Here is a 12805-nt window from a genome sequence, read left to right as displayed (position 1 = left end):
AGACATTATTAAAGTGACATTATTTAAAGTGACTAGTGATACCTTTATTAAATCCCATGTTAAATGTAATAAAGTGGTAAGAGATTTGAGTCTGTATGTTGGCAGCAGCCACTCTACGTTAGTGATGGCTGTTTAACAGTCTGATGGCCTTGAGATAGAAGCTGTTTTTCAGTCTCTCGGTCCCAGATTTGATGCACCTGTACTGACCTCACCTTCTGGATGATAGCGGGGTGAACAGGCAGTGGCTCGGGTAGTTTTTGTCCTTGATCTTTTTGGCCTTCCTGTGACATCGGGTGCTGCAAAATACCAGTCTCATCGTCAGTGAGTGAAGAGGCGACTCTGGGATGCTGGCATTCTAGGCAGAGTTGCAAAGAAAAAGCCATATCTCAGACTGGCCTAGAAGGCCAGCATCCCGTAGTCGCCTCTTCGCTGTTGACGTTGAGACTGGTGTTTAGCGGGTTTAAACCGTACCTTCCAGCACCCAAAATCACTACCGGAACCTATTTCAGTCCAAGTCGAGCACTGATAAGAAGCCTACTTTATGAAGTTTCCACTGGATCAGAGCATAACATTTTCCCCTTACACGCTGTGGTTATCGAAAGGGAGAGTTGGAAAGTTTTTTCAAATACATTAAGGAACTAGTAGAAAGAGGAGGAAGGGAAGCGCTACTACGGACAATTTGGTAGACAGAAGGTGCTCTTTGGTAAAAGGGGTGAATTGGACATTAAAAAGAAAGGAGGACCAAGGCACTCTTCATATAATTAATTAAAATGCCTTTATTTGTATGGAATGTTCAATATTGTAAACTATTGTAATTCTCAATGGACGTAAAAACAGACGGTTTGCTTGCTGTTTTGAGGTGAAGAAAACATTAATTTGAGAAGCTCCACACGTCATTAGTGGTGGTCCGTTAAGGCAATCACAAACACTATCAGATGCCCAAATAGGCACATTATACGCCTACATTTGCGCGCAGGCCTACTTCTATGCGTGCGCGTCCTTACTCAACATTGACAGGAGCGCTCCAAACAAAATACAATAACTAAATTGGCAGAACTCGTAAATGGAATTAAATAAACCCAAAGTTTTTTTCTCACAAGTGTAGAATAGGTTGTGCGCTCTGCAAACAATGTGTCCACTCCGACAATGAGAACAGGAAGACTGGAATAATAATATTGAATGCATTAAAATAAATTACCGTGAACAAAGTAACAAACATTGTAGATAAAACAATTATAGGAGTTAACGGTCATGTACTACTGGTGATATATGTATTAGGGAATTGATATACACTCACAATCAAACGCAAAAAAAATCACACAAGGAAGTTATGAAGCAATGAATGTGCACTAATTGGCGGGAGATAGCGCATTCTGGAGTGAGAATTGCATCTGGGCGCATGGTCAATCTGACGTGTGCATTGGCCGTGCAGCATTTACGGTGATATGGCCTCAGCAGAAGTCAGGGCATTCCTACTTATTGCGTTTCGCGGAGCAGTGCAGAGCTGTTGTCAAGAAAGTGATTTTGAGTTTGTGTTTATGTACCGCCCCCACCTACCGTCAACCAATTCGGGAGGGGCATGGATATACTCGATTTGGCCTCTGCATGCCTCTGGAGACTCCGCAATTGCTTCACACCCTCCATATGAGGCCTCCTACCACATTTTTTAATCAAGCATACATTGTCTTTTAGTCTAGGCCTCCGCAATGGATTAGTTCACTGAGATGGGCGCAAATATATACAGTACCAGTCAAAAGTTTATACACACCTACTCATTCCAAGGTTTTTCTTTATTTTTACTATTTTTTTGTAGTATGATAGTGAAGACATCGAACTATGAAATAACACGTGGAATCATGTAGCAACAAATCGAGATATATTTGAGATTCTTCAAAGTAGCCACCCTTTATCTTGATGACAGCTTTGCACACTTGGCATTCTCTCAACCAGCTTCATGAGGTAGTCACCTGGAATGCATTTCGACTAAAAGGTGTGCCTTTTTGAAGTCAATTTGTGGAATTTCTTTCCTTCTTAATGCGTTTGAGCCAATCACTTGTGTTGTAGCAAGGTAGGGTTGATATACATAATATAGCCCGATTTGGTAAAAGACCAAGTCCATATTATGGCAAGAACAGCTCAAATAAGCAAAGAGAAACGACAGTCCATCATTACTTTAAGATATGAAGGTCAGTCAATCCGGAAAATGTAAGTAATTTTTCAAGTTTCTTCAAGTGCTGTTGCAAAAACCACAAAGTGCTATTATGAAACTGGCTCTCATGAGGACCGCCACAGGAAAGGAAGACCCACCTCTGCTGCAGAGGATAAGTTCATTAGAGTTACCAGCCTCAGAAATTGCAGCCCAAATATATGCTGCAGAGTTCAAGCAAGACACATCTCAACATCAACTGTTCAGAGGAGACTGCGTGAATCAGGCCTTCATGGTGGATTTCCTGCCAAGAAACCACTACTAAAGGACACAAATAATAATAAGATACTTTCTTGCGCCAAGAAACACGAGTAATGGACATTAGACTGGTGGAAATCTGTCCTTTTGGTCTGATGAGTCCAAATTTGAGACGCAGAGTGGGTCAATGGATTTAAAAAAATATATATATATATTTCACCTTTATTTAACCAGGTAGACCTGGCCAAGATAAAGCATAGCAGTGTGAACAGACAACACAAAGTTACACATGGAGTAAGTAAAAAATTTACAAGTCAATAACACAGTAGAAAAAAAAAAAAAAAAAGGGGGAGTCTATATACATTGTGTGCAAAAGGCATGAGGAGGTAGGCGAATAATTACAATTTTGCAGGTTAATAACACTGGAGTGATAAATGATCAGATGGTCATGTACAGGTAGAGATATTGGTGTGCAAAAGAGCAGAAAAGTAAATAAATAAAAACAGTATGGGGATGAGGTAGGTAAAAATGGGTGGGCTATTTACCGATAGACTATGTACAGCTGCAGCGATCGGTTAACTGCTCAGATAGCAGATGTTTGAAGTTGGTGAGGGAGATAAAAGTCTCCCTGATGATCTCCGCATGTGGTTGATCTCCGCGTCTGATGATCTCCGCGTGTGGTTCCCACCGTGAAGCATGGAGGAGGAGGTGTGATGGTGTGGGGGTGCTTTGCTGGTGACACTGTCAGTGATTCTTATTTTTTAATTCAAAGCACACTTACTTAACCAGCATGGCTACCACAGCATTCTGCAGCGCTACGCCATCCCATCTGGTTTGGGCTTAGTGGGACTATCATTTGTTTTTCAACAGGACAATGACCTAACACACCTCCAGGTTGTGTATGGGCTATTTGGCCTAGAAGGAGAGTGATGGAGTGCTGCATATGTGGGAACTCCTTCAATACGAATACAATGACTGAATACAATGACTGTGCAAAGCTGTCATCAAGGCAAAGGGTGGCTACTTTGAACAATCTAAAATATATTTTGATTTGGTTACTACATGATCCCATATGTGTTATTGCATAGTTTTGAGGTCTTCACTATAATTCTACAAGGTAGAAAATAGTAAAAAACAATAAAGAAAACCCTTGAATGAGTAGGTGTGTCCAAACTTTTGACTAGTACTCTATACAGTGGGGCAAAAAAGTATTGTCAGCCACCAATTGTGCAAGTTCTCCCACTTAAAAAGATGAGAGGCCTGTAATTTTCATCATAGGTACATTTCAACTATGACAGACAAAATGAGAAGAAAAAAAATCCAGAAAATCACGTTGTAGGACTTTTAATTAATTTATTTGCAAATTATGGTGGAAAATAAGTATTTGGTCACCTACAAACAAGTAAGATATCTGGCTCTCACAGAACGGTAACTTCTTCTTTAAGAGGCTCCTCTGTCCTCCACTCGTTACCTGTATTAATGGTACCTGTTTGAACTTGTTATCAGTATAAAAGACACCTGTCCACAACCTCAAACAGTCACACTCCAAACTCCACTATGGCCAAGACCAAAGAGCTGTCAAAGGACACCAGAAACAAAATTGTAGAACTGCACCAGACTGGGAAGACTGAATCTGCAATAGGTAAGCAGCTTGGTTTGAAGAAATCAACTGTGGGAGCAATTATTAGGAAATGGAAGACATACAAGACCACTGATAATCTCCCTCGATCTGGGGCTCCACGCAAGATCTCACTCTGTGGGGTCAAAATGATCACAAGAACAGTGAGCAAAAATCCCAGAACCACACGGGGGGACCTAGTGAATGACCTGCAGAGAGCTAGGACCAAAGTAACAAAAGCCTACCATCAGTAACACACTACGCCGCCAGGGACTCATATCCTACAGTGCCAGACGTGTCCCCCTGCTTAAGCCAGTACATGTCCAGGCCCATCTGAAGTTTGCTAGAGAGCATTTGGATGTTCCAGAAGAAGATTGGGAGAATGTCATATCATCAGATGAAACCAAAATATAACTTCTTGGTAAAAACTCAACTCGTCGTGTTTGGAGGACAAAGAATGCTGAATTGCATCCAAAGAACACCTTATATACTGTGAAGCATGGGGGTGGAAACATCATGCTTTGGGGCTGTTTTTCTGCAAAGGGACCAGGACGACTGATCCGTGTAAAGGAAAGAATGAATGGGGCCATGTATCGTGAGATTTTGAGTGAAAACCTCCTTCCATCAGCAAGGGCATTGAAGATGAAACGTGGCTGGGTCTTTCAGCATGACAATGATCCCAAACACACCGCCCGGGCAACGAAGGAGTGGCTTCGTAAGAAGCATTTCAAGGTCCTGGAGTGGCCTAGCCAGTCTCCAGATCTCAACCCCATAGAAAATCTTTGGGGGGAGTTGAAAGTCTGTGTTGCCCAGCAACAGCCCCAAAACATCACTGCTCTAGAGGAGATCTGCATGGAGGAATGGGCCAAAATACCAGCAACAGTGTGTGAAAACCTTGTGAAGACTTACAGAAAACGTTTGACCTCTGTCATTGCCAACAAAGGGTATATAACAAAGTATTGAGATAAACTTTTGTTATTGACCAAATACTTATTTTCCACCATAATTTGCAAATAAATTAATTGAAAATCCTATAATGTGATTTTCTGGATTTTTTTCTCTCATTTTGTCTGTCATAGTTGAAGTGTACCTATGATGAAAATTACAGGGCTTTCTCATCTTTTTAATTGGGAGAACTTGCACAATTGGTGGCTGACTAAATACTTTTTTGCCCCACTGTACATACACTACTGTTCAAAAGTTTGGGGTCACTTAGAATGTTATTGTTTTTGAAAGAAAAGCTAACATTTTTGTCAAGTAAAATAACATCAAATTGTTCAGAAATACAGTGTAGACATTTTTATTGTTGGAAATTACTTTTGTAGCTGGAAACGGCTTATGTTTTTTATGGAATATCTACCCAGGCTTACAGAGGCCCATTATCAGCAACTGTCACTCCTGTGTTCCAATGGCACATTGTTTTAGCTAATCCAAGTTTATAATTTTAGAAGGCTAATTGATCATTAGAAAATCCTTTTGCAATTATGTTAGCACAGCTGAAAACTGATTTATGAAGCCATAAAACTGGCCTTCTTTAGATTAGTTGAGTATCTGGAGCATCAGCATTTTTAGGTTCGATTACAGGCTCAAAATGGCCAGAAACCAAGGACTTTGTTATGAAACTAGACAGTCTATTCTTGTTATGAGAAATGAAGGCTGTTCCATGTGAGAAGTTGCCAAGAAACTGAAGATCTCGTACAATGCTGTGTACTACTCCCTTCACAGAACATCGCAAACTGGCCCTAACCAGAATTGAAAGAGGAGTGGGAGGCCCCAGTGCACAACTGAGCAAGAGGACAAGTACATTAGAGTGCCTAGTTTGAGAAACAGACGCCTCACAAGTCCTCAACTGGCAGCTTCATTAAATAGTACCCGCAAAACACCAGTCTCAACGTCAACAGTGAAGAGGCGAATCTGGGATGCTGGCCTTCTAGGCACCAAGAACTACCTAGAGCTGGCCGTCCTGCCAACCTGAGCAATCGGGGGAGAGGGCCTTAATCAGGGAGGTGACCCAGAACCCGACTGTCACTGACAGAGCTCCAGAGTTCCTTTGTGGAGATAAGAGAACCTTCCAGAAGGACAACCATCTCTGCAGCGCTCCACCAATTTGGCCTTTATGGTAGAGTGGCCAGACGGAAGCCACTCCTCCGTAAAAGGCACATGACATCCCGCAGAGTATTTTGTGTAGCTTACTTACTTCTCGTGTTATTATTTCTTATTTTTATTTATTGTGTTTTTGTTCTACCTTATGTTATTTGTAGTACTACATTGATATTGATTACTGCATTGTTGGGTTTTGAGCTTGCAAGATATGCATTTCATTCTACTTGTGCACGTGACATAAATACTTGAAGCTTGAAAATAATAGTGAGTAGTTAGAGCAGGAGCGAGTCAAGTGAGATAGGCATTTATACCGTGGCATTGTTGAATACTCATTTCTAATTTGCTTGAAGGGCACACTAGAGCGTGCAATATTTAAAGCCAGTGTCTCGGTCCGGCAAACCGTGCTAATATATCCTCCGAACACCGGCTTCGAAGGCGTTATCACTTTTATACAACGGGTTACCAATATATTCTGGCCGACATGCGTTCTCTCGGTTCGGTTGCCAAAGATGCGACCCAGTTGTTAAGTATTTTTGTTGCAAGTCTATGGACGCGTTCATTCTAAATGTTCCGTTTCCATGATGGCTTAGCCACAGTTGGCTAGCTACCAAGCAAACACAGTCACGGCTAGCTACCAAACACAGTCACGGCAAACAGTGCAGCCAGAATAACAGCAAAGTAGCTTAATTTGCCTTTTCTAGTGATTTTGGGTGGGATACATCCATAACGAGCTAATGATGTGCAATTTTGCCTGGCATAGAACATTTGCTCTCTTGCCAGGCCACTGTTCAGAAGAGATGGCCAACTACACAGCTAACATAATGACTTCAAACTGAAGCTGGAATGACCGCAAACTATCTGTATTTCTGTGTTTTTATATTCACATTTCTTTGTATAGATCCATTAAAATGATGCTAATTCATGATTTCGACTGGCTGAGAAGAGCTGCCAGCCTGTCTGTCTCGTCCTGACTCCCGACACATTCATTACTATGGGACAGCTGGATATCGAATTGCAATATTGAAACAATGTTGAAAATGTCTGAGAGACAGACAGCAAGGTTATTACAAATCTCCGCTGTTGAAAACTAAATGTTAGTCTAAAACAAATGGGTGATCATGTCTAGATGCTTTTTACAGTGTAGACCTAGTATATACATTGCCTGGCTGAGCTGATGAGACAATGGATTTAGCCAGTGGTAACTTGTGAAATAGACACTGGCTGGAATGTGGTTTTAACCAATCAGCATTCAGGATATGACCCACTCGTTGTGTAATGCACGGTATTATTCAATGGCTAGGAAATTAATACTTATATGTTCTTTGTTTGAGCAGCTTTTGGAAGCAAAAGTTGAATTTAAAACTTTACTGGTGTTGTTGAATTCGATTTTCATAATTGCATGCAAGGACTGATGGTTGGGGGGCTAAGATAGCAAGTCTGTTTGGTTGGTTACCAAGGTAACTATTGTAGCTATCTATGCTGAACAAAAATATAAACGCAACATGCAACAATTTCAAGTTTTACTGAGCTACAGTTCATATAAGGAAAGCAGTCAATTGAAAAAAATTAATTAGGCCCTAATCTATGGATTTCACATGACTGGGCAAGCGGCGCAGCCATGGGTGGGCCTGGGAGGGCAATAGGGCCACCCACTTGGGAGTCAGGCCCAGGCATTCAGAATTTGTTTTTCACCACATAAGGGCTTTATTACAGACCGAAATACTCCTCAGTTTCATCAGCTGTCCGGGTAGCTGATCTCAGACAATCTGCAGATGAAGAAGCCAGATGTGGAGGTCCTGGGCTGGTGTGGTTACACGTGGTGTGCGGTTGTGAGGCCGGTTGGACGTACTACCAAATTCTCTAAAACGAAGTTGGAGGAGGCTTATGGTAGAAAAATTAACATTCCATTATCTTGCAACAGCTCTGGTGGACATTCCTGCAGTCAGCATGCCAATTGCATATTCCCTCAAATCTTGAGACATCTGTGACATTGTGTTGTGTGACAAAACTGCACATTTTAGAGTGGCCTTTTGTTGTCCCCAGCACAAGGTGCACCTGTGTAATGATCATGCTGTTTAAGCAGCTGTCAGGTGGATGGATTATCTTGGCAAAGGAGAATTGCAGACTAACAGGGATGGAAACAAATTAAGCGTTATGTGCATATGGAACATTTCTGGGATCTTTTATTTCAGCTCATGAAACATGGGACCAACACTTTACATGTTGCGTTTTATATTTTTGTTCAATATAGTAAACTTACTAGCTACTTCAGTGGATATTAAACACATTTCTAGCGGCACATTTCTAGTGGTATATCCGTTAAATGATACCCCATGTCTTGTGTGAGAATTAACTCTGGGCTCTTGTGTTCTCTGGAAAATAAGGAAACTCCGTAGAAGGTTAGTGCCACACCTTCCACGTCATGGATTATTTTCCATAGAACGCACAGGTTGATGATTCCTTACGTAAATCACAGGACACTAAGGAAATGTATTTGAATGAAAGTACCTATAGGGATCTAGCTGCAGCAGGTTTTTTTTAACCTTCATAGCCTGGTCCCTGATGCGGTCCCACAGACCTGGTCCCTCTGTACATTCTGGTTTTCATTCTCAAATCCATATCATGAGTGAGTCCCCACCCACCTCAGGTGTCTAACACTGACTTTGTCTCCTGTCCACTGCAGCCAGTGAGAGTCGCGTAGTGACGTGTGGGGCTGTATGGAGGATGCCCCCAGAGTGGGAGTCAGGGAGCCACGAGTCCCCAGACGATCCCCACAACTCCCACAACCCCCAGAACCTGGAACTCCTCTGTCACCTTGACAACAGCGCCCATGGCAACGCCTCCAGGTAGGCTGCTCTCAGACTGTCGCCTACAGCTACAATACTGTATACAACACAACAGTCATATCAATTCAAACCTGAAACTATAGGGCTTCCACGACCCCCTGTTTCAATACTTTTCTCTGCTCTTTTCTCCTCTGTGTTCTTTTTCCCCTCTTTCCCCTCGTTCTCTGTTCCTCTATCTCATCTTCTCTCCTTCTCCCCCTCTGTCTCTCTCCCGTTCTCCATTTGACTCCATCTCTGTGTATTTTGTCTTGCTAAATCTATGGTCCTGCCTCTCACCATTTATACCCCCTATACCCGCTTATCTTCCTCTATCTTTAAATCTTTCTATCTCTCATTCGCCCTCTTCATCTCGTTGTTATCTCCCTCTGTCACTTGCCCCGTCTCTCTCTTTCTCATGTACTACTGAAGTGTATCCTGGTCTATACTTTACAATACTGTGTTGAGTGACCTACATATCCCAGGGCTTAGCCACTGCTCAGGCCTTTGTCTTATACTTAGCTGTATACACTACATTCATCATCCATTTATGGTGCAGGAAGATAACATCAATACTCGTCCCTTTTTAGACTTCAGTAGCTGCCTCATCCCTTTGGAAGGAAGATTGGATTTTGGCATTCTAAATTAAATTCCCCATTTCCATTTTAAAAAAAAACTTCCCTGAGCAGTATTTAAAAAATATATATTTTAGAGGCTGCAATTGACTTTGTGCATGTGTGTGTGTGCAATAGCCTTCAGTTGAGTGAGTGAGGTGGGACTCTGTGGTGGAGATTGATGGTTCTGCTGTCTGCCATTCTGACACCTCCAGAGCTGCAACACTCTCAAGGGCATGATAGTGTGTCTGTGTGTGTGTTCTGTGAGTCTTGCAGCCTTCGCTTTGTTGTATTGGCTCTGAGAGATGGATGGCTTTGGTTTGGTGCCCACCTCGTCCATCTCTTTCAGGCTGCAACCCCCGCCGTCTCTGACTACGCTGGCAAGAGCACAGCAACCAGCAGAGGGTGTGTTTGTGTGTGTGCGACTATGTGCTTGTTTAAGTGTGTGAGAGAAGGAGTACATGAGTGTCTGTATGTACATACTGTATATTATCAACAGGGCTCTCAGCGGTGAGGATATACTGCCAAATGTTGTGTATTTCAAGGAGAAATAGACTCAGAAGGAGCATAGGAAGCTGTTTTTAATGTACTGTATGAGAGTCTGCGTGGGTTCAGATCACTTATTACCTTCCTTCCTGTATGTATGTATGTACGTCCTTTATGCCTTTTATGGCTGTACCTCAGTCCCTCCTCAGCCTTGCCGGACTAATATTTGGGATAGTGTCGTGTTGTGAAGCGTGGCTGGAATGAAGAAGCAGACCCACAAACAGTAGTACTCTGGCATGGCTACATTTCTCTCCCCATGCTTTGGGGAGCCAAGCGCCTCATTTCGATTTGGAGCAGCACCAGGCTCAGGAATCAATTCCCATTGAGCGATTAGGACTAATCATGGCTTGGCTGGGCACCATGAGGAATCATGAAGCTCAACAGGCACACTGTTTTATTTCTTCACGGGAGGGTGTGACGGGAGGGGGGTAAGCGTGTGTGTCTGTGAGCGTGTGTGTAGCCTTTGTGTACAGGGGTGTGTGTATGTCTGTATGTGTGTTGGGGCGGGGGGGGGGGGGGGGGGGTCCTGGTGATCACAGTGCACAGAGTATGATTTGCACTCAAAGGGACTGTTAGTCAATCAATGTTAGCCCAATGGGATCTCAGGCAGCCACACAGTCATATGCAAGCCAGTCAAGACTGTCAGTAATGTTAGGGGCCGTGGAGATCAGTATTCTAACACACCTTCAATTGGAGACACAAACTCTGCTTGGCTGAATAATCCTGTCTCTACACACACACACATGCCTGCACACACACACTTTTTAAATTGCCCATATTTTGTCCTTCTTAGTTCCTTTCTCTCTTCAATCTCTCTCCCTCTTCTACTATCTCTGTTCCCATCTCCGTCTCCCTCCCTTTTCTATCTCTCTCACACACTAATCTTTTTTTATCACTCTCTCATCCACTGTGTCTTTCCCAGGCCTTGCCTTGGACCTACAGTATACAGACCCCTTGACTTTTTCCACTTTTTTTTAACGTGACATCCTTATTCTATAATGTATTAAATAAAACATTTCCCTCAACAATCTACACACAATACCCCATAATGACAAAGGGAAAACAGATTTTTTGAAATTTTAGCAAATGTATTGAAAACACAAATCAGATACCTTATTTATATAAGTATTCAGACCCTTTGCTATGAGACTCGAAATTGAGCTCAGGTGCATCCTGCTTCCATTGATCATCCTTGAGAGGTTTCTACAACTTGATTGGAGTCCACCTGTGGTAAATTCAATTGATTGGAAATTATTTGGAAAGGCGCACACCTGTCTATATAAGGTCCCACAGTTGACAGTGCATGTCAGAGCAAAAACCAAGCCATGAGGTCAAAGGAATTGTCTGTAGAGCTCTGAGACAAGATTGTGTCCAGGCATAGATCTGGGGAAGGGTACCCAAACATTTATGCAGCATTGAAGGTCCCCAAGAACATAGTGGCCTCCATTCTTAAATGGAAGAAGTTTGTAACCACCAAGACTCTTCCTAGAGCTGGCCTGAATGCCAAGCGTCACGTCTGGAGGAAACCTGACACCATCCCTACGGTGTAGTATTGTGGTGGCAGCATCATGCCGTGGGGATATTATTCAGGGGCAGGGACTGGGAGTATAGTCAGGACCGAGGCAAAGATGAATGGAACAAATTACAGAGAGATCTTTGATGAAAACCTGCTCTAGAGCGCTCAGGACATCAGACTGGGGCGAAGGTTCACCTTCCTACAGGACAACGACCCTAAGCACACAGCCAAGACAATGCAGGAGTGGCTTCAGGATAAGCCTCTGAATGTCCTTGTTGCCCAGCCAGAGCCCGGACTTGAACCTGATCGAACATCTCTGGAGTGACCTGAAAATAGTTGTGCAGCTACACTCCCCATCTAACCTGACAGAGCTTGAGAGCATCTGCAGAGAAGAATGGGAGAACACCCCACCCCCGCCAAACTGTTTTTGCTTTGTTATTATGGGGTATTGTGTGTAGATTGATGAAGGGGAAAAAACTATTTAATACATTTTAGAATAAGGCTGTAACCTAACAAAATGTGGAAAAAGTCAAGGGGTCAAGGGGTCTGTATAGCTCTATTGAGCTGATCCCTCACTGTAACTCTGTAGCCAAGCCAACCGGATTTATCTGTTTTGTCTCTATTCCCCAAAGGAGTCCAATCTGATTTTCCCCCCAATACCATGAGCATGTGCATATGTTGCTATTGAATTAAACTCATGTGAATACAAAGCAGACGGAGAAACAGTTTGATGAGAAGGACAGAGGCGGGTGTCTCACCCAGGACTGTCTGAGATATATGGGCCTGTAAAACTCCCCTCCCTGGCAGTCCTCCATGCATTTACATATTCAGTCCCTACCAGGATGCCAAGCCGCCGCAGAGCTCAAGGTCAAATGCACATAACTTATTTTCTTTAATAAGAGCGGCTGGCTGTTGCCATGAAGGGGAAGAGGATCTCTCTCTTTCTCTCTCTTTTATGAATTAATTAATACTATTGGGAGGGCTACTTTTATAAATCTGGGGGTGGTGAATATATTGACTTCAGATTGGAGCTGTTATGGAATAAATGAATGACAGACAACGAGAGAGAAAGAGAAAGAAAGAGCGAGAGAGACAGGTAAGAGAGGGACAGACAGTGCTGCCTCCTACACGTGTGTGTGTGTGTGTGTGTGTGTGTGTGTGTGTGTGTGTGTGTGTGTGTGT

The 12805-nt window shown here is 42.9% G+C and overlaps 1 protein-coding gene across 4 annotated transcripts in view; it reads left to right on the top strand.

Annotated features, from left to right (window-relative positions):
• The window catches only part of eipr1 (EARP complex and GARP complex interacting protein 1), an 82853-nt gene that overhangs the window by 25417 nt on the left and 44631 nt on the right, over positions 1 to 12805 (top strand). For all 4 annotated transcript variants that reach the window (XM_036962853.1, XM_036962854.1, XM_036962856.1 and 1 more), the window contains one exon: positions 8809 to 8971. In XM_036962853.1, the coding sequence (XP_036818748.1) occupies positions 8809 to 8971 (163 nt within the window). The remainder of the gene's footprint in view (positions 1 to 8808; positions 8972 to 12805) is intronic.

This window comes from Oncorhynchus mykiss, chromosome 25, assembly GCF_013265735.2.
Source record: "Oncorhynchus mykiss isolate Arlee chromosome 25, USDA_OmykA_1.1, whole genome shotgun sequence".
Taxonomy (NCBI): Eukaryota; Metazoa; Chordata; class Actinopteri; order Salmoniformes; family Salmonidae; genus Oncorhynchus; species Oncorhynchus mykiss.
This window is presented reverse-complemented; position numbering and strand designations above follow the sequence as displayed.